Genomic DNA, 26,372 nt, shown 5'->3' with positions numbered 1-26,372 from the left:
GTAATGTAATGCAATTATTCTGGGTCCCCTTTAACCCCGGGACTGGGACAACGTACCTCTGTCTACTCTACCCCAGTCGACTAACCTGCTGATGTGAAATATGGTCTGCCAGAGTGCCATAGACGGAGTATGATTACATGTTGGGCCCCTGGGCCAGACAAGACGGGTCCCCTCTCCGTGGAATTGTGAGTTTCGAAGATTTGGGCACTTACTGATGTTAGAGAGCTGTAGTTTTTGCGGGTTCAGGGGTTTCTCTCCTGATAACATTTTAAAATACAGTAGTTAAAACTGGTTTTAACACATTATGCGGACATAACTACAGAACAATAATGAAGTGTTTTTTTTGTAGCGCGGAGGTTTGGGCTTCAGGGCCCCCTTGGCTCTTGGGCCCCTGGGCCTCGGCCTGGTAGTACCGTGCAGTAATCCGTCCATGCAGATAGAAACTTTTTGTTCAAACAGAAATCCCTTTTCTCATGTTCTCCCCCCTGCCTGTCAGTCGCAGGAGTTGTGCAAGTGGGTCACTGTAACGGCGGACAGCAGGCAAGAGTCTTTGAAACCTGCCAAGAATTTTTCGTACATATTAAGTGACCCACATCTGTAGAGAGAGTGTTTCCATCTTTCTCAACTGAGAGATGTATTTTTGGATGACCCTTCCATGCACTGCAGAGAAAAGTGCTCGTACCTTTTTTGCTGCAGGTTTTGATAATCCGTCTGGCTCTGGGGACATTGTAGTCAGGCCCCCAAAGTCAATTCAACTGCATTGTGCCAAACACCTGAGGGGATTCTCAGTCACCCAGAACCATAAAACAACTAAACAAACCTCACCAGAGTGTGAATTAGCATGATGGTCTGGTATTAGTTGTTTTGGGATCCTACTTTTTAAAATGTCACAAGAAAATGCATGCATTACATTCAACAACTTTTATCTGAAGTGACTTTCATTATTTAGGCATAGGTTGATGGTAACCATTAATGAGATCATAAGACTGCACTGATTATTTTGTATTTATTTCTGCACTATTTTAATGGCTTTTGTTAGGTGGAGTGACTAGTCAGTAGGCCTATCTGAAAATTATGTTGTAATACAATAATAAATACTGATAATAATAGGTGTATTGTGTGGATTGACCTTATTAGGTTAGAAGCATTATAACTAACTACAGTTTTGATTGTGTCCTTCAGAAGAACTGATAGAGGGCCCAAATTTAGAATTGTTGATGTAGGCTGTGAACATTCAATGCCCCTCGACACTCGCAGATCATACACATAGGCAACTCTTTTTTTGTGTGTGTGTGTGAAAACACAGGATAAATTATGTTACAATAAGTAATACATAGGATGTCTATTAAATGTTCAATCCTATTTTCCTTTTTGTTATCAGATAGAGGGTTAGACCCATTTATTGTGTTCTAATGTACACTCAATGGGTAGACCCCATTGCCTATGGGCCGGTGTGCTTCATGACTTCACTCCTGGTTTTACTCAAGTGCTGTCCAAAACAAGGTTTAAAAAAAATGACCATTCAGAATTGAGTTTGCACAAGGATGCTCTAGTTTTCCTGGTTCCATCACTATCATCAGCCGTAAAACTCTGACGTCACTGAACCAACCGTCTGCTGCTGGTCACGGTAGAATAACTGGTTATACGACTCATCTGCACTGATCAGATTTCCAGACAGTTTATCCACTCAAATCCCTCCCATCTCCCATATAGAGCACACAAATGCAACACAACACTAATTTGGCAATGATGGGTTGGCAGCTAAGGAAATTGCCCTGTGAGGGTTGAAGCACCACACTTATCATTCACTGAGATACCTTGAGTGTTATACTTTGCTCAGACATCTTCCCATTAAGACACAAGAGTTCAGCTAAATACACAATAAGTTATGACTACCATAGTCAAAATGATTTATCATGCATGGTCTCAGAGAACTTAAAATGTCCGCCTGTGTTGCAACCTCATTGAGATGTTCTCTAGTTTTATGCATCTAGTAGTAGCAGTAGAACCAGACGGTTTAATACATTCAAAAAGGGTATTTTGTAGTTACCATGACTGAAGGAAAAGACCATCAATCCACTGACTTTCATTGAAAAGAAAATCTGAATCTCTGCCTAGGTCAGGGGTGGGGAACCAGTTTCATTCAAGGGGCCACTTCAAATTCCTCCAAGGGCGGTAAAAGTCCTCCAAGGGCCGCACTATGAACACAAACCAGGATTTCCCCCTGCACTTCAGGGCCTACATTACATTGAGGGCAGCCACATTTACAAAAGACCCCACCTTCACAAGGTTCCCTGAAATATAACTTAATTGTATTGCAAATGTAATTTCTAAGATTCCTTTACCAAACATGTCATATTTCATGTGAATATGCATAAAATTAAAATCATTTCGACGAATAACACAGCCTCAAGGTTTCCCACCCCTGGCCTAGATGAACGGACGATTTGATGTTAAGTGATGTGTTTTGTTTAACTATTTTCCAACACAAACTTAATATATAAAAAAATGATAATTGATAATTTCCCATTTGTAATTTTCAGACATTTTGGAGGAATGAATCCAGACTGATTGGATTAAGGCTTTACTCAACAATTGCTGTTCTAAAATGAGAGAAACCAAAGCTGGTATGAAGATATGACGTGCTATGCTGTGCCATGGTCCATCAGCAAATATGCTTTTATACCAAATAAATGAATAAATAACCAAAAAAGTTATTTTGGCTGAACTTACAGAGTGTGAAACAAGAGATGCCGTGCAGGAGTTCTGCACCATGAATATGCAGAAGACAAGCTTTATTAATGCTATGAACACAAACAAATCAAGTTAGAAAAAAAAGAAAAAGAAAATCCACAAATAATAATAATAATAATAATAATCATAAAAAAATGTTTATGCACCAATGGCACAGTGCAGCACAGGAAGAAATCTGGTGATGCAAGAAATGTAACGATAAACAGTAGTTCCATGAGAAACACACAAACGAGAAACAGAAAAAAGAAAAAAAAGGGGGAGAAAGAATTAAAGGGAGTGGAAACAAACCAAGCGAGCCCCTGAAGAAAAAAGCACCAAAAATGTTCAGTCTTTTATTTAAAAACTATAAACAGTCACCAAAGTAAATAAAGCCAATCTATAACAGACTGTTAGGTATATGTAATATTTTGCACACCCTACGGGACTGACACTGCAGAAATGGAGGTGATGATGGTAGTGGATGTGGAGGTGGTGGTGGGAATTCCCCTGCCGAGGGGGTGGGGTAGGGTGGGGGGGATAACACAACAGGCCGTTTATAAATGTTACACGACACACCGCAGAGAGAGAGGGGGGGGAGGAAGAAGACAGTCTGAGAAGGAAGCTGGGAAGAAGCCGGAATGTGGCAATGGTAGTTAATAATAATGAAAAAATAGTACAATAAAACTCCACACTATATTAAGATAGAAAAAAGTAGTGAAGAAAATATCATACCTGCACATAAAGCAAATAACACAGGAGGAAAACCTGTATAAAACTCCATGTATTTAAACCAATTTACAAATACAAAAAGAATTTGGTACGGGCCCCTTGTGAGCTCGTACTATGACAAAAAACGTTTACAGTGGATACATGTTAAGGGGGGGCAGGAGGAAGAAAAAAAAACCTTCAATAGTATTTTTTTGTTTGTCTTTTTCTTCTCTTCTACAAAAATGACATGTGATATATTATTCCATACTCTTTCAGCCAGCAAAATGAGTTCTACAAGGTTTTTTTATAATACAAAAAAAGGAAAGGAAAAAAAATATCACAGTTCCACAAAAAACTGTCCCTTCCCACCCTCCCCCATTTACAGCATCAGTACCTTTGCAGAAATATTTACAGGGTTTACATACATTCATCCACTGCTGAGTACAGAATCACATTTCATACAAGTAACCAGGGATCTTAAAAAAACAAATCAAACAAAATGAAAAACGAAAATAACTCCCCTATGTGAACCTACCAAAGTAATGCTATTCCTTCCACAGAGTGACTTTCTCCAGTGGCTGCAGCGGTATGAGAATTTTATCTTCTTTTTTTATACTTATTCACAAGTATTTACAAGATTTTTTTTAACTCATTTCATCATATTGGTATTTATTTCAATAATAAATAAGTGAAAATATAATCGGCTCAAGTAAGAAAAAAAAAACAAGCTATCAAGTTCTAAAAGAAAAAAAAACAATCTAGCCAGTCGTCCATCCTATGACCCCACCCTTTCACCCTTCCCGTACCCCTTTTTTTTGCCCACCCACAAACCCTGCGTTTCTCCAATAGTCCCTCCAACACCAGAGCCCAACCCACCCAACTGTACCCCATCTCACCTTCCCCCGTCCGTCTGTCCATGTTGGTTCGGGGAACCAGGAACTGTCTTGAGTGTGTTGCCACTCATCCAGGATTTAGAAAAAATGTGCTCGTATCTGGAAAGGGGGGGGAGGAGTTTTGTGGGGGAGTACAAAGTTAGCGAGAGATTGCAGAGAGAGGGTGGAGAAGAAAGAAGAGCAGGTGGCTGGTTTTCTCAGTGGCTGGTGGAAGACCCCATGGCAGTTTGTGGTTTCTAACCCCCTCCTCCTCCTCCTCCTCCTCATTTCGTCCGTTTGTCTTACATCCTTTTTTGTTTGCTTTACTCCTTGTCAGTTTGTTTTGTGAAGGAGAGAAGGAGACTGGGAGAGGAGATCAGGAGGAGGAGAGGAGGAGGAGGAGCAGGAGGAGATGGGGAGGTGAGGGGTGATTGTAGGCGGTCCAAGCATACTGAGAAAAGAACTGGGAAAGGGGGATGATGGAGGAGTGGGGCGGAAAGAGGTGGGAGGAGAGGGGAAGGACCCATTTTTTTGAGTGGGGGGAGAGAGCGGTTTCCTTCTCCCTCCTGTGTTTTGCCACCACAGCAGAATAGACTTGTTCGCCAGCCAGCACAACGGGAAGCCAAGCATGGTGGTGGTGGTGGTGTTCCTCTCGTGGCTTTTATTATTTTTCTATTTCTCTGTATTTTTTTCTTCTTTTTTGGGGGGACAATTCAGCTTGGCTCAAGCCTGTAGAGTGTGGGTGAGTTCGTAAAGGCATTTGGCAAGCGTCGTGGAGACCTCCATGTTGCTGAGCGCCATGACCGACAGGTGGTTCTCGTGCCGTTTCACCAACCTACAGGACACAAGGGACAAGATGCTCAGAATGGTTGTCCAACGGGTTACTTTACACACGGCAATGCTTCAACATATCTGAAGTCTTAGCTAGTTGACATGGTTTAAGTTAGAGTCTAGTAAAACCAAGACGGTTAAAGTGGTTGTCCATCACCAAGTACGAAAAATCTGCCCGGTAAATCGTTGTCATTTATAGGGGAGTTTCGGCATAAGCCATTTTCAGCATCTTACCATAACCAACGCATGTTACACACAGTAATGCTTGAAGATATTACAGGTCTTCGCTGGTTGGTATGAACTACCAGGCCTTGTAGAACCAAGACTGTCAAGAATGAGTGTCTATTATGGACTCCATAAATACACAGCAATTCCGACAGTCTTAGTTCTACAAGACACAGCCATGCTTCAACATAGGGGTGGAAATAATATTCGAGTTGCATCGATCCAACAGCCAGTGATTCAATTAATCAATTCATCCACAAGAGAATCGATTAATCGTTATTAATCGATTTTTGTTATCGTTACTGCATGAGAAAAATAAAAAACTCAGAATATGGGTGCAATAATAATACTGACTGTAACAATGTTCCTCAAATCAAATACAACACATGCAGATATTTCAGCTTTTGTAAATTTATGCAACATTTCACACATAAGCTAAGCCTGTGAGGTGGAGCATTCTTAGGTATCGAAAATAATCGAATTGTTGGCCCAAGACATCGATATCGAATCGAAATGAGGGCTCTGATTTACACCCCTACTTCAACACATCTGAAGTCTTTGCTGTTGGTATAAACAGTTAGGTATAAACTCTGTTCATCTACAGGTGTTGTCTTACCTTCGCCCATCGTCCGAATACTTGGCGACGTTCTTTAACGTTAAGGCAGCAGTTAGTCGTATGTGTTTGGTCATTGGTCCCTCTTTGTCATCCTGAGCAGAGACAAAACGAGACGGCATACATTACACACAATCAAACACACTGATTGATTTAGAGACGGGACAGGACACAGCCACAAACAAGCATGTAAACAACAAAATAATTCACAATGATCTACATAGAAAGGTAGCCAACCGCCGGTTATTACAAATGAGCATTCACCTCAGTCAATGATAAGATAATTCTATTGCAGAGGGAGATAAGGCAATAACCCAATAAGACAGTGTAGTAGCAGACGGACACGTACGGTAAAGTCCCTGAAGACCAGGTTCCGTGACCCCCTGCGCAGCGCCATGAGGGCAGCACTGGGGTGATTGACGATAGCTTTCTGTGGTCGCGGCGTCGGACTGCTGGCAGCCACTGGCGGAGACCTGAGGATGGAGGAGAAGGGAGAAGAAGCAAGAGAGGTGGAGGAAGAGGAGAAAGTGATGGAGGAAGAGGAGGAGAAAGTGGAGGCAGAGGAGGAGGAGAAAGTGGAGGCGGAGGAGGAGGAGAAAGTGATGGCAGAGGAAGAGGTGGTGGAGGAGGAGGAAGATGACAAAGAGGAGGACAGGGAAGAACAGAAACAATACTGGTCAGTCCACACAATCATTTCAATGGTGAAGTGTGTGTGGGCAGTGCAAGTGAATGCAACTTTGTGTTAGCCTGTGTTAGCCTGGAGTAAATAGAGGAGATGCATGAAAATTACAAAGAAGCTGATACACACAGGCCATCAAGACACAACATGTGATGTCATTTATGATGGTACGGAAGTGGGTACATACTTGGAAGTATTGGGATTGCCGCTTTGCTTCTGTTCCTCCAGTTTCAGGGCGGCGATTAGTGCGTCCTTCGAGCAGTGCTTGTCCTGTGGTGGGGACCAGCGACACAATAATACTTAGCGGGCAAATATTAAGGTAAGAAATCTGGGTCAGTTAGGCCCTCAGAAGAAAATGTGGCATCAACGCTACATGTAAGGAGACGCTACACGTAAGGAGTTTACGGTAAGTCTTGAGGTCACCAGAGAACCACACAATGTCAAGTTGAACGCATCCCCTAACATTACAGTTCAAATTGTCAAACTACAACAAAACATCATGAATGCAACATCATGCTAATGTTTGATTTTGTGCTTTACTTAAGAGCAGGAAAACATGTTATAACCATTTGTAAAATTAAATGTAGCAGTAGCGCCAGTGCGCGTCTATAAAATGCCAGAGAAGTGGTAAGTGCTCTTGCCTGTAAGTGAGTGATGAAGGATAGTCTCTGCCGAGTGAAGGGTTCACAGCCCTCCCAGAGGCACTGGCCAGGGTAGGCCTCCTTCGCACCGTGCTGTGTGGCAGCGTGGTAGAACACCTGAGATGGCGTCTCGAACCACCTGGTGAGGAGAGAGGGAAAGAAAGAGGAGGGGGAGAGAGAGAGAGAGAGAGAGAGAGAGAGAGAGAGAGAGAGAGAGAGAGAGAGAGAGAGAGAGAGAGAGAGAGAGAGAGAGAGAGGCAGAGTGTGATATGGGCCAAGGTCAAACAAGACAAGAGAACAATCAATCCAACCACATCACATGACATGAGTTGTGTCTGGTGGGAAAAAAAACACACCACCTTGGTCCTATTGCCTCTGAGAACCTTCACATGAATCCATATAAAATTGATGTTTTTATTTGAAATGCTCTAGTTATTATGACCGACCCTTACAATGATTTTTGTATGTAATGAACACCAAATGATCTGACCCAATTTATATTATTAAAGGAGGGGGGGGGCTCAGATACAATGTTATCAGCATTTTCGTTTCTTCATTGCCTTGAGTTACCCCAATTAAACAAAATGTATACGTATATGTTGTATGTGTGTGAGTGTTAAGTTTTTGCTATCCATGTTTATATTGCAGTTATTGGAACATGAAATAAACACATGTAGCCAGTATTTAATAAAGGCTTTTTAAACTTCAGTAAAGAGTGCCTCAAATAGTGTTTTATTATCTTTTCAATGAAATAAACACATTTGGGACAGGGAAAAAAAAAGAAAAAAAAACCACAGGTATGATTTTCAAAAGAAGCCGATCCACCCCTTCTACTCCCTTCGTCATCCAACCCCCGCTCACCGTTTACAGGACTGCCAGAGACACTTGAAGTTGTGTCCGGGCTTGCGAGGCGGCTCCTGTGGCAGGGCGATGGCCTGCGGGCTGTCCAGAGAGGGGCTGGAGCTGGCACTGCTGGCACTGCTGCCCTGCAGGGATAAGGGCAGGGGCTTGGGCACCGCCGCGCCCACGGACATAGCTGCCGACGCAGGCTGCTGCTGCTGAGGACGGATGAGGGGGAACACAAGAGCAAAAAAAAGAAAAGAGAGAGTTTTAGATGCTATTCATCATGGAAATGACACCGGAAATGTTCATTAAGACATGCCATGATTCAGCTTCAGAGTCACCGAGTTTGTGTGTACAGCTTCAGAAGTCTAAGGGGCTTGGACACTGCAAGAAAAAAAGACACAAGAGGAGAGAGCTCGCTAACCAAACTCAAACGTTTTAGTTTAAAGTGCAAACTCAATAAGTTCTCAAGCCCTTCACACTATGTTGCTGCAACACATTCATAATAACACTGTGCAGACTCTGCCAAATGCAATGCAATGTAATGTAATGTAATGAATGGAATAGGCTAGACGCTTTATAACCAAAGCGACTTACAATCAAGGACATAATCACGGGCAACATCACTAGCCGGGCACTTTACAAATAAACAGGGAATGGTGTGTGAAGATGGTATCAAAAAATGACCATATGCCCACTGCTGCCGAGTCGACAGACAAGAACAAGTAGGAGGGCAGCTGTAGGTGGCATTCGGCTTGAGAGTTACAGAGTCAGAGTGTAATGAGCCTGAGTACTGTGAGGAGCTGGTGGCACTGACTTCAAACTAAGCTGCCGACACACACACTGCTGCTGAAGAGGGGGGGCGCAGCATGACACAAGAGGAGAGAGGAGTCTTAGATGTTAACAGTCTGCTAGAGTGTTACAAAGTCGTTCTGTCTTCAGATAGCAGCTTGAGACCTCTGGGAAATTAGGACTCTCAACAGAAAACACCAGACCACAAGACAAGACATAAGGGTTGAGCGTTTTTTTTTTAGTCATAAGAGTCTTGAGTGAGCTTGAGTGCCAAAGAGCAATGCTGTCTTGAGACAGCAGCTTGAGACCTTTGAGAAACGAATACTCTTACTGGTGAACAGATAGCTCAATCTCAAGCTGAACCTGGAAAGGAAAACGTAAACTCCAAACACTGTAAACCTGCAGCATTAATACAAGCCTAACGCCAAGTTTACACATTTTTGCTTGAATAGGAGCACCAGTAACTGCTTGAGCAATCTATTAAAACTGCATAGACCGCCTGCATGTATGTATGCAATTTGCCAACTATTTCAAACTAACGTCTCCAGTCTGCAAACTCAAGTGCATTTACTTCCCAAATAAAGCATCCAGGGGCATACCATCTAGGAAAGTACCACAAATGAACCGTGAGTTGACACCGAGCTGTGATTTCACAGAGGTGCCTGCCTGGAGCAACATGAATGAAACCCTCTCACTTCCTGACGAAGGCTTCATGCATGCCGAAACATATCGAAGAGTTTTAATCATGTTATGCCCAATAAAGGCATTTTAATTACAAAGATGATGAGTGCCTGCCTTGTTATTCTTCAACTTTTAAAATGAATGAAACCCTGTTTAACCAACACAAAAACTACAGGCAGGTCTGTTTCAACATGCCTGGGGGCCCTAGGCAAAGGGGTAAAAGGGAATCCCTTTTTCTCTTCAAACTTTTGATAGCAACAGCATCATTGCACTATTCGGTCATTGTGAGAGGCAAAACCTCACTAAATTCATTGTCATTGCTGTCATTTGAATACAAGTACATAATTAATCATTAGTAGGGGGCCCTTTCGGCTGGGGGCCCTAGGGAATACCCTAGTTTGCTTGCCTGGTTGTGACAGACAGGACAGGAGGCGCCTCCTGTAAGCCCATTCTGGGTTATTCCCTCTGTAGAGCTGGGGGAATTCACACCAGTCTAAGGATTAACCAACTTCACATCAAAGCACAAGGTTTCAGTCCACACACACACTCCACTGAGCTGCTGCATTTCACTGCGCTCACACACACAACCTCATTTCCCTACAACTCGTGCATTTCCACAAGCCAGTTTACAGCATTTGAGCAATAATAAAAATGCATCATGTTGCTTTACTGTATGCTGTATACAAGTGTGCCCCAACCCACAGAAATACAAAGAATTTACAGTATAATCAAAGACTAGCGAATAAGCTTGCGTTTCTGACTTAGTGATGTAGTAACAACAGTAATGCACACTACAACGATTTCAGGCCAAATCAGGACTATACACACACACACACACACACACACACACACACACACACACACACACACACACACACACACACACACACACACACACACACACACACACACACACACAACCACACAACCACACAACCACACAACCACACACACACACACACACACACACACACACACACGTCAAGATCCACATGTAGAGCTGAGGGCAGGTGGAGAGGCAAGGAGAGGAACTAAGAAGAGGAGCGCTTTTTAAATATTCAACAGGCTCAACATGAGCAAAAATAGCCACCTTTCCCCAACCACACGTAAGAAGAAATATTATAGCCCTGCTCCATGTTCCAGAGAAAGAAAGAACCAGAGCAGTAAGAAATGAGTACAAGAGAAAGGGGTGATTCAATTGACAAACGGCTAGCATCTTCATATTCTCACTAAAACCAACCAGGCACTGCACCCCAAATGCACAGAACAGGTTCCTGCAGGACAGCCAAATTGACAAGCCGTAGTAATCATCTGCTGCATGTGTTCCTACCAGACCTCTGCTCCCAGTCCCAGACTTAGTAGTGGAGCTCATGAAGCTGCACAGAACTACAGGTCGGGCAAGAGCCAGGCAAATTATCTGCTGCACGTGTTACAACTTTTTACCCCTGCCTGCATGCATGATGCAGAGAAAGTGAATGTACACCCTTTCCTGTGAGCATGACATGGGAATGGTCAACGTTGAATGTGTCAGAGGCAAAAAGCTGCGTTTGCAAGAGGTTAAGAAAATGTCAGTCTTATGAACTGTGAGCATGACATTGGAATGGTGACTATACAGAAGGATGGTGACTGTACACTCTTGTCCATATTAGAGACATAAAGCTGGCGAATGTGTGTTATTGGCTACGTTTACATGACGTTTTTAATTCAGAATGAATCATTCAGAATTAAATAGTTCTGTCGAGTTTACTTTGATCTTTCATTGAATTCCAAATTATGAAGTGTTTACATGACGTTTTCAAAATGGAATTAACCTACTCAGAATTTAAGTGAGTTAATTCTGAATTAAATGCATCATGTTAACGTAGCCATTGTCAGTGCTTGCAAGATCTGCAACATCTTTACCCAGTCTTACCTGAGGAGCGTTGTCCTGCTGCTGCTGCTGCTGCTGCTGGGCTGAAGGCAAGCAGGGCTTCTGCTGCTGTTGCTGCGCTGCGTTCTCTATTGCTACTTTGGCTACTGTGCTTGGGTCGGCCCCCGCCGGCACGGCCACCATGGTGGCGCTGCGGCCCGCGTTGTTGGGGTCGCTGATGGTGAACATGCGCACGCCCACCTTGCTGGGGATGCCCGACGGATGCCCGTCGTCTGCCGGCCGCTTGGTGGCACCCCGCATCTCACTACCGCTGGCACCGTTCGTGGGCAGTGGTGGCGTATGTTGCTGCTGTTGCTGGGACGGTACCTCGGAGCTGTAAGGGGTCTGATTTCCAGCGTGGTGGGGTGGGGGCTGTGGATGGTGCGGGTTGTGGTGGAGGTGATGGTGAGGGGGCTGCTGTGGCCGTAGGGGGTCACCACTGTACGCCTGGCCCGAGGGACCGTTGGAGAGCTCCGGGCCCCGGATCACCCCGCTCTTGGGCCCGTTGGCCACCCGCTGCTGCTGCTGCTGCTGCTGCTGTTGGAGCTCCGACGGCTCTGCTTTGGCAGTGTCCAGCTGCTGAGGTTGGGGTGAGGTGCCGTCCCCTGCTCTGTGTCCCGTGGGGGCCACCACCTCGCCGTTCCCCAAGTGTTTGGAAGCTTTGTGATTTGGAATGTTCTTGCCGCCGCCGAGGGCGTCCCCTCGGTCAAAGTCGCACACCCCGTTGACCAGGAGCTTTCGGGGGTCCGGGTTTGAGCTGGGGTTGGAGTTGGGGTTCGTCTGCGGCGTCTGGACAGCGGGATTTGTCATTTTCACGTCGCTGCCCTCCCAGACCGAGGGGCCGTTGGCAGCGGTCGCTGTGGCGGACTGACTGCTGTTGTTGATGTTGGTGTTACTGTTGTTCCCTGAGTGGTGCGGAGGTAGACTCGAGTCGACGCACTTCCTCCCGTTCAGCAGCTTGGCTGCGTTGTTGTTGCTGTTGGGGCTGTCGGATGGCGCGTTGTTGTTGCTGCCATTGTTGTTGGGGCCCGTGATGTCCCCGTTGCTGGTTTTGGGCCCGTCGGCACCCACGTTCTCCACCACCTCGATCTTGCGCTCGTGCACGTGCAGCCCCGTGGCGTCTTTGGCCTCCTCCTCCTTTTGGCAGATGATCTTGTCCGCCCGGAACGGCGGCGAGGGCACCGACACGGGCACGGGCACGGGGACGACGGGCGCCACGGGCACCACGGGCGGCGTGGGCACTCTCCCGCCACCCATGCCTGGGTGCTGCTGGAAGGGTAGCTGGGGGGGTGGGGGCGACGTCACCTGCTGCGGGTACACCTGGACCCCCATGGAGGGGTGTTGCGGGGGTTGGGGTACCCCACCGCTGACTGCCAGGTGCCCCGTCATCGTCGTTGTCGTCTGCTGCTGTTGCTGCGAAACAGCCAACTGCGTGGGCACACCCTGGACGATGGCCGTGGTGGTGGCGGCGGCGGTAGGGAAGCCCGTGTTTGGCACTACCGTGAACGTGACCTGGTTGGCGGGCGTACCTGGTACCTGGTGGGGGTGCGGGTGGTGGATGGTGCTGGTGGAGATGAGATGCTGGCCGGGCAGCAGCTGGATGTTGGAGATGGGCACCGTCTGCACGGCGCCCTGGTGGGGGTGGTGAGGGTGGGGGTGGGCGCCTGGCACCAGCTGCACGTTCAGCTGCTGAGGAGGCTGCTGTTGCGTGCTCTGCCCGCCGCCGCTGGTGACCTGGTAGACCACCTGGTGGTGGGGGCTGGGGCTGGGCGCCCGGGGCATGAGACCGCCCCCGCCGCCGCTGCTGCTGACCACCGGGGCCGGGGGAGGCACCTGGGGGGCCGGCAGGATCAGCTTGCCCCCCGGCGTGGAGGGCCCGCGCTTTGGAAGCAGTAACTGTTTGATCAGGCTGGACTCGGTGGAGGTAGGCTGTGGGCCGGGGGGCAGGGGCTGCATCTGGGGGGACAACGACTGCTGAGGGTACGCCTGCTGCGGGTGCTGGGGGTGGCCGAGCGGGAGCTGCTGCTGCTGTTGGCGCTTGACGGAGAGCATCTGGCTGACCGTGGGCGGTGGTCCGGGCTGACCCGGGTGCGAGGGGTTGCCCATGACACCCTGTTGCTGAGGCTGCTGCTGGAGGGGACCGGACGTTGGTGGGGTAGCGCCACCTGTGACGGGAGGCTGCCCAGGTGCCAGCTGGATGGTCTGGCCCGTGGGCATCCCCGAGGGGTTGGCCAGCACGATCTGGTGGATGCCCGGCGTGAACGCTGCCGGGTTCTGCTGGGGGTTCTGACTAACAATGACCAGGTTCTGCTGTTGTGGCTGAGGTTGTTGCTGAGCTTGCTGCTGTTGTGAGAACTGTTGTTGTTGTTGTTGTTGTTGGCCAGCACCTTGGAGCTGTGGCGCGGGCTTGGGCGCGATGTTCTGGAACGTCACCCGGGGCCCCTGGGCGTTGCCTTGCACGCCGGCGGCCACCGTGAACACCTGTCCGCCCGCCGCCACGATGGATGAGGCGGTGGCAAACTGCGGCGCCGAGGTCAGCACCACCTGCTGGGGCTGGGGCTGCGGGGAGGGGGAGGAGGACTCTGGGCCAGCTGTGCCCACGACCACACCACCCGGCTGGGGCAACCGCTGCTGCTGCTGCCCTGGGACACCCTGCACCCGTCCGGCGAAGATGTGGGCTTGCTGAGGTGGAGCCCCCTGCTGGAAGAGCGTGACGGGTGCGTGATGCAGCAACTGCTGCTGCTGCTGTTGCTGGGGAGCATGAGGGTGGAGGGGGAGAGGAGGGGTGCCCTGCTGCTGGGGGGCGACCGCGGTGGCGGGCACCCCACTGTGGTTGGGCATGCCCGGGTTGCCACCCGGTCTCAGTGGCATGGGGGTGACAGTGGTGGGCATGGGGGCCTGCTGGAGAAGGCCGCCGGGGTTGGCTGCGTTGGCCGGGGGGAAGCGGGGAGGTGGGATGGGCATGCCGGGTTGCTGTGGTTGGGGGGGAGGGGTGCGCGCGTGTGGGGGTGCCCCTGCTTGGATGGCGTAGGTCATCTGTGGCGCCCGGATGAGCTGACCAGCCATGCCAGGTGGGAGACCTGTGGGGAGATCCAAACGTAATGCAGAAATACATACATCTTCAGGTCTGATGGAAGAAAAGACTAAGGTATTTTTTTAAAGTAAAAAATTCAGGCTCAAACAACACCTAATGACTATTTTGTCCTTGCAGACATCAAGCACTAAGCCTGAATACTATCAACCCGGCATTTTATTTACCAGTATGTAAGAATATTCAATACAAAAACAAAAATATAATACATACACTCAATGATGACATGCAAAACACACATTTCAAAAGCTAGAGTCAGGAAGAAGCACTACCATGGCACAGCATTTTGTTGCATTTCCAATGTTTGCAATCCCATTCATACAAACCAAGCTTGCTTGATATTTTGGGAATAAACACTATTGAGTGACCGGTTGGCTGTATTTAAAGATACATGAAGCTTCCCCAAGATTATTTTGTATTGGACTTGTACTGCCTTATAACAACCATTACCATAACAAACATAACTTCTCTGGATGAAGTCTAGTTAGATACATAAAATCTGAGTTAGGTGGGTCTGCATGTCACAAAACTGCCGGTCACTTATGTTTAATCCACAGGCCTACTATCACAGACACACAGACTCACAGACATGCGTTAATGAAATACTTGTGAAAGGTAATCCTGTGCAGCTGGTGAAACAGCAAGCCCACGCTCTAATCGGTTGGTTCTTGGCCCAGCCAGTCTGCCACTTTACAAAACAGAATGCAAACAGCATGCCGCCACATTTGCTGAAACATGGAGTTAGATAGAGACTAGGGGTTGGCGATAGTTGAGGGTCTTGCTAACAGCACGGTGTCCCAGCTGTTGGAGACCGGGGACTGTGGGACATACTGGGCAGATGATGACATGATCTCAGTCAGACAGACATACACTTGTGAAATGTACTCCTGTGCAGCTGGCGAAACAGCAAGTCTGAGCTCTAATCGGTTGACTCCTAGCCCAGGTAACATGGCATTATACAGACTGCAAATAGCAGGGTGTTGTGTGGTGTTGGAGAGAGAGAGGGGGTTGTAGTGTGTGGACTGGTCTGTACTGTACCTGTGGGGGGTGCCTGAGGGGTTTCCGAGGGGGGCTCCTGCTTGTGTCCGGGTGGTACGGGGCTGGGCTGCTGCTGTGGTGGCTGCTGCTGGTAGTACAGCTGGATGGGGAGGGGGATGGCTCTCCTCCGGATGCCCACCACGTGGATCTGGGCCTGGGCGTTCGCCTTCGTCTCCTCCATGCGCTTCACCGCGTGATTGGGAAAGATCGTCCTGATGTGGTGGAGAGCACATTTTCTTTTCAGTGTTACTACGTAAAATGAGCTGTGATCATTACTTAGTATTGCTTGAAGTTGGAAACCATGGTTCTGGAGGGAAAAGCCAGTGCATTAAGGATGCTGCGACCATTTTCCAGCATCGAGAACTAATGTTATGTCAAGTCTGATTTTAGACTTGCTTTACAGGCAGCGTTTTGCAGCCATGTTTTACCTCAAGCACTTGTAGAAGATGGAGGAGGTGAGGATGCCGCTGCGGGCCATCTTGCTGCAGGTGGCCAGGTACTCTGAGTACATCTCCGTCCGTGACACCGAGCCCTCATCGTTCGCCTCGAAGTGGGCGTTCAGCCTGCGGAGCAAACAAGCAACAGCAGCAGCCAGAAGCCGGTTATTACATGTATGCAATGCATGATGGGTTTAACACAGACACTGAATTCCATTGTAAGGTAGTTGTTCAGTTATAATAAAGCATTACATTTTTTGGAAGCTTTTGTTCAGTGTTATTTTTTTTATTATTTTTTTAGGGGCTTTTATGCCTTTATTTTACAGGACAGTCGAAGATGGAGACAGGAAGCGAATGGGACAGGGAGACAGGGGAGGATCGGGAAATGACCCCGACGGGACTCGAACCGGGGTCACCGTGGGTGGACATGCAACCCCAAATGTGGGGGGCTTAGAGCGCTGCGCCACAACACCCCCCTATTCAGTGTTATTTTTGATTCATTGCTACATTGATTCTTTTTTTAGGATTCTTATGGTCAGGGCATTGCTGGAAAAGCACAAGCACGTTCCCCTGAATAAAGAATGGTTATGATTATTCGAGGAATACAATTCAGTGGCATGCACTGTTGTGATGTGATGAGTTAATCACAATGACTAACGGGAAAGACTTTTCACTTTTCACTGAAGACTTTTTCCACATATTTCAGCCTGTAGTGCAAGCAGCGGCCACAGCACTTATTATGTGCAGGTGAAATTGGTTAAATGTAGAGGTTGCAGTCCGCCATTGCAGTCCGCCATTGCAGTCAAAGTCATTATCTGACACTGATCATAATGAATAATGGAGATTACTTCACTTTCAATTCGCCAGCAAACGTGGCTCAGTGTTAAAACCTTCCTCCCAACATCTCAAAAGGATGCTCTACTGACTGTACTAAGAGGTTCACTTGTGTCTGACTCCTAATGCTGCAGCTTATCAAGCAGGTTATGGGTCCAAGACTGGGTCTAGGGACCAATCCTGCGTTGAACGACTTTGGCAGTATTTGTAGACCTTTAAACGCAAGATTGCTTCAATCTCTGAAAAACCAATAAAGATCTTCAATATTTTCCAGGGCACACGCAAGTATACGACAAGGAATCACACAAAGGTAAACACTATGCTTTCACAGCATATTGCCCACACCAATGTAGTGATATAGCACATTAGATATCCAATACAATGAAAAAAAAGTACAAAAACTACAAAAATGCTGAAGTGAGGCTTTTTATGTAACTAGCAAAAATGCATAGTTTTCTTTGCCACAGTGTTTGCCCAGTGACCGAGTGTCACTACTTCCTCTAAATGACAACGATGAATCATAAACGCATCCATTTCATAATGATGACTCATAAAAACATCAACACTGGAGTAAGTTAACATTGGCAACGAACCAGGCATGCTCTAAAAATATATTAATATTGCAAGTAAATATATTGGCAATGCATCTGCATGATAAACCACCAAATCATTAAATTCCATTCCATAGCTGGCTCAATGAGCGTATACACATAGATTGGTCTAGAAAATCTTCCATAGACAAGAAGCTCAGAGATGAAATCGACGACCGTTTCTCAAATGCTTATTAAATTAGACTGGATGGAGTCAATATGAAAGCCAATCAGGTCAACGACTCCGGTAACACGTGCATAGCACTTCTTTTTGATTTGCTCCCAATTACTTCAGGAGCAGGAAGAACTTAGCCTGATAAACCAGCCTAAATTTGAGACCGGAGTAATTTAGTCTGGCCCCGATGAACAATACCTCCGAAGATTGTTGATGAGAACAACCTGTTGTTTTTTCAAACCGTGCCGGCACTCTGACCAATCGGTGATCTTTGCCGTTGATGTGCTTTCCCAACGGTGTTGCGAGGTTAGTCGTCATTCCTCAAAACCCAGCCCACTTTGATTCAAAACAAATCTCTGCGTTGTGATTGGTTTTGCCTGACTCAGGGCACAGCGTTCAAACGTTCTCAGATCTGAGGCCAGACCCACTCACTAGCTGAAAAACTTCAGCGTCCAGCAGGCTAGGAAGAACTACGAATAAGCAAGTTGGCCAGACAGACACTTCCATATAAAACTGAATATTGCGTCACATACGCAGAATTGGCTGGCCCATGTAGCCGCACCCCCTGCTGTGTAATAATCACCATCATCGGAAATCGTGACGTTACGCAAGAGCCTTTGTGTCTGCGATGTTGCATTGAATGCAAATGAAATGAACTTACCACTGAAGGGTGAACTTCTCCCCATCCAGCTCCACGATGCCAGGGGGAGGCCCCGCCTGAACAGGGACTCTGGGTGCTGCTGAGAGGGAGAATAAACCAGATGGGAACAAGATTAGAAGATTAGGCAAAAAAAACATGTAACAGTGCAAAATATCTTATGAAATATTCAATAAATGTTCTCCTCCACACCACCCCTGCACAACTGATTAATAAACCAACGTGTGTGCGTTTCCAATTCCCTAACACTGTGATGTTCTGCTGAGCAAGGGAGGAACTAATTTCTGCCAGTGTGGGAGAAAAATGCAATTCCCCCATTTGGCCAGAAGATGGCGGTGTGGAGATAATGATTATGAGGTGATGAGCAGTCAGCTCTCATTCACAGGCATGAGACAGCCAGTGATGACATAAGAGGTACATGGCTGCCTCCATGACTTATGACCTGTGTGTGTGTGTGCGTGTGCGTGTGTGCGTGTGTGTGTGTGTATACACGTCTGTACCAGTGTGCATGTGCCAGTGTGCGTGTGCATCTGCATCTGCATGCGGATGCATCTGCATGCGGGTGCATCTGCATGCGGGTGCATCCATTTCTAGGTTTGTTTTGATGACACCATAGCCCTATGAATGTACTATCCCCGTCTTCAGCACTGGGGATGTGTTTACTTATGATTATGTGCGTGTTTTCATGTGTAAGAGCCACTATTTTAACTTTCTGTTTCATTGCGTGTGTCCTTGGGCATCTTGTGAAGCATCATATGGATTTTTTTAAATTATTATTAAAAATATTTTTTAGGGCCTTTTTTGCCTTCATTTTGATAGGACAGTATGAGAGGTGACAGAAAGCGAGTGTGAGAGAGAGATGGGGGAGGATCGCCAAATGACCCAGGGCCGGAATCGAACCCGGGTCGCCGGCGTAGTAACCCAGTGCCCCAGCGTTAGGCCACGGCAGGGCCATATGGATTATTACTAAGAGACAAGTGGAGTTGCTCACCTTGTCCAGGTGGGCCCGCCTGCATGGGCGGGGGCACGTGCTCGATCATCTGGGGCCGCACCTCCGTCACCTGGCTGGCTGCCGCCTGGTGCTCGATCAGCTTGACGGCAGTCAGGGCGTCGGGACCAAATGTGTGCAGGTCAATGGACACCAGCCTCACCAGCAAGTCTACGGCACAGGAGGATAACATGCATTTAGACTCATTCAGACATGAACACGCACACCAAACTCATCATCAAGTCTACAGCATAGGAGGATCACAGGCATTAGGACTCATACAGACATGAACACGCACACCAACCTCACCAGCAAGGTTGGGAGGAGATACACCAGTCTTACCATCAAGTCTATGACATAATAGCAAGACAACATGCATTTAGACTCATTCAGACATGGACACGCACACATGTATGAACGTTGCACACCACACACATACATGTGTGCACAACGTACACATCATGTACATGCCTGCACACATGCATACACACGCGCGCTTGATTATTCAGTCTGCACCAGGTAATAGTATTTCTAGCAGGTATGGACACACACACAGAAATAATGTACACACAACACTTCCAATATTAGCTGCTGCTAACAGATTCCATTTTTAAATCCCTAATTATGCGAAACAGTAAGCAGCCTGGGAACAGGACAGATTGTTCAGGGCATTGTTTTTGTTTTACAGTTAAAAACGACTATATGCAATCATAACTTCTAACAACACCAAAGGACAAATTCACGCTTCCAATTTCCATTCCTGGCTGAATAAAAAAGCGAAACATCATGAATTATGCAAAGCGCAAATACGTTAAAAATGATCAGCGGACAATGTTGTTTTTTCCTTCAGTACGGTGCTGAAACAGAGAAAGCTGTAAATGGTCCAGCGAACAACCTGGGCCCCGTCGCTCACTAGGGACGCTGCAGTGAGGTGGCTCTAATTTATTATGTCTGACCAGGCGCGCCTTAGAAACGGAGGTCGGGAGTAATTGATTCCCCAAAGACAAGCGGAAAGGTGGAAAGAGAGAAACGGCGCACAGAGAGAGACAGAGAGGGGAAGAGAGGAAGAGAGAAAGCAATAGCAAGAGGGGGGACAGAGAGTCAAGTCAATTAGGCCATCAGCTTCAAGCAGCCGTAAGGTGCATTAAAAACAAGGAGCTGCTGCCTGAGCTGGACATTCACTCAACTCCACAGAGGAGTAAACAGCCGTCAGAAACTCTATGTAGAAGGGAAAGTGTTCAGGTGAGGATGTACTGAGGTGTCCATACCAAATAAATAACAACACTTATGCCTTGTCCACACCAAGAAAGAGCGACCTACGCTGTTTGGTAGCAGAAGAATTTTCGCCTTGAATTTGCTGTATTCGCTCTGGACCTGACATTGACATGTTTGATTTAGCTAATCACATAACAGCTCTGGTTTGATAGCCTGGGACATTCAGAGTTATGAACATTCCAATCAGTTTTAGCCAAACCGCATCATAGCTCAGTACCATAATATTAGCTGACTATTTATCGTTAAAATTTGCTCTGGTCGCGTGCCCTCCAAAGAGAAATAATGACTTCTGTCGCTCAGTTATACATAGGTCACTCTTGGAGTGAGAAAGGCATTGGTGTTTTCTTTTTCCTCTTTCTCCCATCTCACGTACACTTCCATACTAGATGGAGGTTTTCAAGGCCCTTTTATCATGTGTACTACTACAGAGCTGAGGGTCCTCCACTGCCATAAGTATGTGTGTGAGAGCTACTTGAAAGGGCGCGTGGGTGCGTTGTGTAGCAAACATCTTTTATGTCCATAAGGTTATATCGGGGGAAAAGTGAGTGCTTGTATAGCATTACTGCTCTCGACGGGGTAGACCTTGGAGCAGATAACCTCCCTGCCCTTAGCTACCTGGAATTGTGTGTGTGTGTGTGTGTGTGTGTGTGTGTGTGTGTGTGTGTGTGTGTGTGTGTGTGTGTGTGTGTGTGTGTGTGTGTGTGTGTGTGTGTGTGTGTGTGTGTGTGTGTGTGTGTGTGTGTGTGTATTCCTGCACTCCAAGACTGTACGTGTGTGTTTATCTGCTGTCTATGACACCGTACCTATTACTCCTCTCGACAGAGGAGGTCTTGGAGCACGTGACCAAGGGCCTATACTACAAACCTGGTTCAGGAGTAAACCAGGTTAAGTTAAGAGGTAAGTAACCTAATAGAAGAGCCTGGAGTCCTCAGTTTCTTAAGATGTTAAAAGTGTCTGAGTGTGCCTCCGTCAAGAGGAATATAGGTACACGTATGTGGCTACAGAGCAGAAAAGAAGAATTGCCAAGGTCAGTGAGCTGGTAGATACTGTATGCGTCATGTATTAACGTCAAGTATTTGTCTGTGTGTGTGTCTGTGTGTGTGTCTGTGTGTGTGTGTGTGTGTGTGTGTGTGTGTGTGTGTGTGTGTGTGTGTGTGTGTGTGTGTGTGTGTGTGTGTGTGTGTGTGTGTGTATTTTGTGTGCATGTTTCTGCTGTCTGTATGCAGATCACCTCCCCTAGTTCAGAGAGCTGGTGTGTGTGTGTGTGTGTGTGTGTGTGTGTGTGTGTGTGTGTGTGTGTGTGTGTGTGTGTGTGTGTGTGTGTGTGTGTGTGTGTGTGTCTTTACCTATACTCCTCTCGACGGAGGAGATCTTGGAGCAGGTGACCTCCCCGAGCTCGGTGAGCTGGTAGAGCACCTCCAGGGAGGAGATGAGCAGCATGACGTCGGGCAGCGTCAGCAGGCTGATCACCTCGCGGTACGAGTCCTGGTCCACGTACTCGCAGATCAGCACGCCGTTGTCTTCCGCCTTGCTCAGGTTGCCCAGGATCTCCATCGCTGAAGGAAGAGGAGGACGAGAGAGAGAAGGGGAGGAAAAAAGAAGAAGAAGAGAGAGAGAGAAAGCGAAGAGGGGATAACGGAAGAGTTTTTTTAAGTTAACTGTGCATCCACGTCCAGCACATATTCAACTCAACATAAGTAAATCTGGGAAAAGTCAAGCTAACAAATCTGTCACTAGGACTGTTGGACAATGGTATTGAAAGAAAAATAAAACTGCCATGCTGAGTCCCAAGGTACAGTTGGTCTTTGTTAATAAATAAAAAAACAGTAGAGCAATTTTGCAGTTTTGCTTGTTTTCACAAAACACTGAGAAAATGGATGAGACCATCCCTGAGCAAGGTGAAAAGAGGGTTTACATAAAACCACACTATTCATCTCATCACACATCACAACTTTCACCAGGCTCTCGTTCACACATTTCAGGTTTGTATTTTGCGTGTAGTATGGATAATGGATGCGTGCAGGGCTCTAAATTAACTTTTTTTTCATCACCAGCAAAAATGCCTAATAGACGTTAACCTTACCAGCCAAACGCTCCCTTACCGCAGAGATACACCAGCGGCGACGCGATTCAAGCGAGTGTAGCAGCAAGCGATACGAGAGATTGAGGAGACTAGAGGATGTCCGTACAGGCAGAAGGCAAAGCATTCAAGCATTCCCATTGGCTGTGGTCACTGACCTCTATACAGTCATTGGCTGTCGCGGCTTGTCGCCGAACCGCGTCATAGAAAGTTGAAAAGATTTCAACTTCAAATTGTCGCGCTCGTCGCGCAAATCGCTCTGGTCTCCAGAATCGCTTTTGTCTCTCGACTCAATACGAAGTCAATTACTTTCGTCGCTCGACTCGCTCAGATCGCCGCTGGTGTATCTCTGCGGTAATGGGTGAACGTGGCTAGTAAGTAATTTTCTACCAGCCAAACTCAAATTCCACCAGCATTTGGCCGGTGTTAATTTAAAGCCCTGGATGTGTGTAGAGAAGAACCCTCACCTCTCATTTTGAGGAAGCGGTCCCTGGACATCAAGCATTTGGTGATGGTGTGGAACATCAGGTGGGTCGTCCGGAAGTCCACCGGGTCTAGCTGCAGCTGAAGGGGACGCACACAACAACAACAAGAGTGTTCAGAAATATAATCAGGGGCTACATGTATGATGTTCATTATGTCTAAGAGTTATATCAATTCTTAAAGCCTCTTTTCTTTCAGACATGTTAAATGTTTTCATCTTTGAACTGCCATGTTTCGTCTGAAACAAAATAAACTCTAAGAATTGGGCATTCAGGGGCTGGTAAAAAAAAAATACGACAGTACAAGAAAACAGACAAAAAAAACAGACTTGTTTCTCTCTCTCACACACACACACTTGTACACAACCCGCATCTTTTCAAAATGTACACCTTTGCTACCACTGACAAATGAAATTTTTTTGAATGTGTATATCTGTGTGTGTGTGGGTGGACAGGCGCTCCCTTTAAAAGGCCCAAGGTTGTGTGAGCCAGGAGAGTAGTAGAGAGTACAAGCATTCAGATATTTTAGGTGGGGAAAAATGCAACAGAACCGACATTTATACTCAAACGCACACACAGGTAATGCGTGCACGCACACGCGCACACGAACGCACGCGCACACATGCACAGAAGAGAACCTCTGAGGAGCAGAGACACACTCCCGTTGCAGCATCAGAGTCCTAGAGTATTAATCAAACAGCCCTGGCTGCAGCTACTGAAGATCTGTCTGAAGATCACCATGCCCTGGAGTCAGAGTGGAGACTCAGGTCGACATATGAGGAGGAGAGGACACCGCAACGAGGTGCAGTAGGAGGGGTGGGAGTGCCCAACCACTCATAGACGGGGAGGAACGGTAGCCTACCATGCACCCCCCCCACAACAAAACGCCACATGACTTTTTTTAATCTTCAAGATGTCCTGAATAAGAATTTGAGTGGTAACAGTAATATAACTCACTCCCACTATACTTTTTCACATCATATTGTATATGACCCCTGAGTGCTCAATGCATTCTAGTAGTACACTGCCAAGACATCTAGAGCCATGATTCAGTTGGTTATCATAGCTTATGATATACGATATGAAAGCTTGGAGTCTGTAGTATACATATATTATACTGTATTTGGTGTACCTTTTGCATAGGCAAAGCATCTTCCTTAGCAACCACCATCAGTGATACAGTTCCTCTGCGATTACATTGTGCTATGATGTCTGGATCTAGACTATTTTTCCAAGGTTCAACATGACTTGTTTGAACCTCCAAGATGTCCCTAATAAGAATTTGAGTGGTAACAGTAATATAACTCATTCCTACTATACTCTTGTACATCGTATTGTACATGACCCCAGTATGCTCTATACGTTTTAGTTCTATGTAGTAGTAAGCTGCCAAGGCCTCTACAGCCATTTTACAGTTGGTTATCATAGCTTGTTATATACCATATGAAAGCTTGGAGTGTGTAGTTTATGAATATTACCATATTTGTTATTATAGTGTATCTATGACATTTGGGAAGATATACTTGGTTTAGTGATATGATGTCTGACAGCTCTGATTTTTCGATTCTTTAAATGGCTCCCTTCTACAATGTTAGCCAATTATGATGTATTAGAATATTATAGTTTTTTAATTATTTAAAGGGTTTTCAGAATTAATTAGCGCATCATAATCAGGAATGGGATTTATCCGCCCTCCAAAACTGCTTTGAAATGACGGACTGGGATATTTTTAAACAAGTTGCCACCAACAACAACCAAATAAACATTGAGGAGTATAAAGATACAGTCACATCCTACATCACCAAATGCATAGACGACGTCACAGACACAAAAACAATAATCACTCGAGCCAACCAGAAGCCATGGCTGACGGGGGACGTCCACAGACTGCTGAGGGTAAGAGACAAAGCCTTCAGAGCTGGGGATGAAGTGGGCCTGAAAACAGCTAGGGCCAACTTGTCACAAGGCATTAGAAAGGCAAAACAAGAATACACACAAGCAAAGATGCACGGAGCCTATGGAAGGACATCCAAGCTATCACTAACTACAAGCCATCACCTCGGAGCTGCAAAAACAACACATCCCTGCTGAACGACCTCAACAGCTTTTTCACACGCTTCGAGGAACAACCCGCACAAAACAACAGGCCCACACAACATCCCTGGACTGGTGCTGAAAGACTGTGCTGAGGAACTAAAGCATGTCTCCACTGACATCTTCAACACCTCACTACAACAAGCCATTGTCCCCTCCTGCTTCAAAGCCGCCACCATCATATCGGTACCAAAGAAGTCATCTGCATCCTGCTTCAACGATTACCGTCCCATAGCACTGACACCCATCATCATGAAGTGCTTCGAACAGCTGGTCATGGCACACATCAAATCCATCCTCAACCTCCTACTGAATGTCAGCAAGACAAAGGAGATTGTTGTCAACTTCCAGAAAGGTCACCACCAACTCCTGCCACTGACCATCGATGGTGCTGCTATGGAGAGGGTGAGCAGCACAAAATTCCTTGGAGTGCACATCAGCGAGGACCTCTCCTGGACCACCAACACTGCATCACTGGCCAAGAAAGCCCAGTAACGCCTCTACTTCCTGCGCAAACTGAGGCATGTCAGTGCCCCACCAGCCATCATGACCACCTTCTACAGAGGAGCCATTGAGAGCATCATCACCAGCTGTATCACTGTGTCACTGTAAAGTCCACTGTGATGGTAGCAGTGAGAGTGAAATTGAAAGTGATTGGTCAAGCACAGACAGTGGCAGTAGCAGTAAATGAACTTTCCGCCTTGGACTATACCTTTCCCCAAATGTTCAATAAACTTTATTTATGATTCAACTGGTTTCCTTCTATTGGGGTCTTGTGGTCTTCTTATGCACCAACTTGCACGGACTGTGACAGTGACACAGACAGTGCAGATCGCAACATTGTCAATATTTGCAGTAGTGAGTGCACTACTTATAAACATCACATTAGGGTTTGGACTTGTTAATATATTTCCTTTTAAGTTCTTTATATATGTAAGAATTAGTCATTTAAAGAATCGAGGAAAAAAACAGAGCTCTCAGACATCATACCACTAAACCAAGTATATTTTCACAAATGTTATAGGTACACCAAGAATATGACAATATTCATAAACTGCACACTCCAAGGTTTCATATTGTATATAACAAACTATGATAACCAA

General features: G+C 46.6%; 1 protein-coding gene across 1 annotated transcript in view; it reads right to left on the bottom strand.

Moving 5' to 3' along the window:
- Positions 1 to 2,756: 2,756 nt before the first annotated feature.
- The window catches only part of arid2 (AT-rich interactive domain 2), a 69,492-nt gene continuing 45,876 nt past the window's right edge, over positions 2,757 to 26,372 (bottom strand). The window contains exons 9-21 of the mRNA XM_063217327.1: positions 23,161 to 23,257; positions 21,960 to 22,169; positions 19,342 to 19,509; positions 18,354 to 18,432; positions 16,085 to 16,219; positions 15,657 to 15,868; positions 11,531 to 14,607; positions 8,164 to 8,360; positions 7,303 to 7,441; positions 6,849 to 6,931; positions 6,332 to 6,455; positions 5,986 to 6,077; positions 2,757 to 5,148 (exon numbers count right to left, since the gene is read on the bottom strand). Of these exons, the coding sequence (XP_063073397.1) occupies positions 5,037 to 5,148; positions 5,986 to 6,077; positions 6,332 to 6,455; positions 6,849 to 6,931; positions 7,303 to 7,441; positions 8,164 to 8,360; positions 11,531 to 14,607; positions 15,657 to 15,868; positions 16,085 to 16,219; positions 18,354 to 18,432; positions 19,342 to 19,509; positions 21,960 to 22,169; positions 23,161 to 23,257 (4,725 nt within the window). The 3' untranslated portion in view covers positions 2,757 to 5,036. The remainder of the gene's footprint in view (positions 5,149 to 5,985; positions 6,078 to 6,331; positions 6,456 to 6,848; positions 6,932 to 7,302; positions 7,442 to 8,163; positions 8,361 to 11,530; positions 14,608 to 15,656; positions 15,869 to 16,084; positions 16,220 to 18,353; positions 18,433 to 19,341; positions 19,510 to 21,959; positions 22,170 to 23,160; positions 23,258 to 26,372) is intronic.

The sequence above is a fragment of the Engraulis encrasicolus genome, chromosome 15, assembly GCF_034702125.1.
Source record: "Engraulis encrasicolus isolate BLACKSEA-1 chromosome 15, IST_EnEncr_1.0, whole genome shotgun sequence".
NCBI classification, from domain to species: Eukaryota; Metazoa; Chordata; class Actinopteri; order Clupeiformes; family Engraulidae; genus Engraulis; species Engraulis encrasicolus.
Note: the sequence above shows the minus strand (reverse complement) of the source record. Positions and strands in the feature narration are given on the sequence as shown.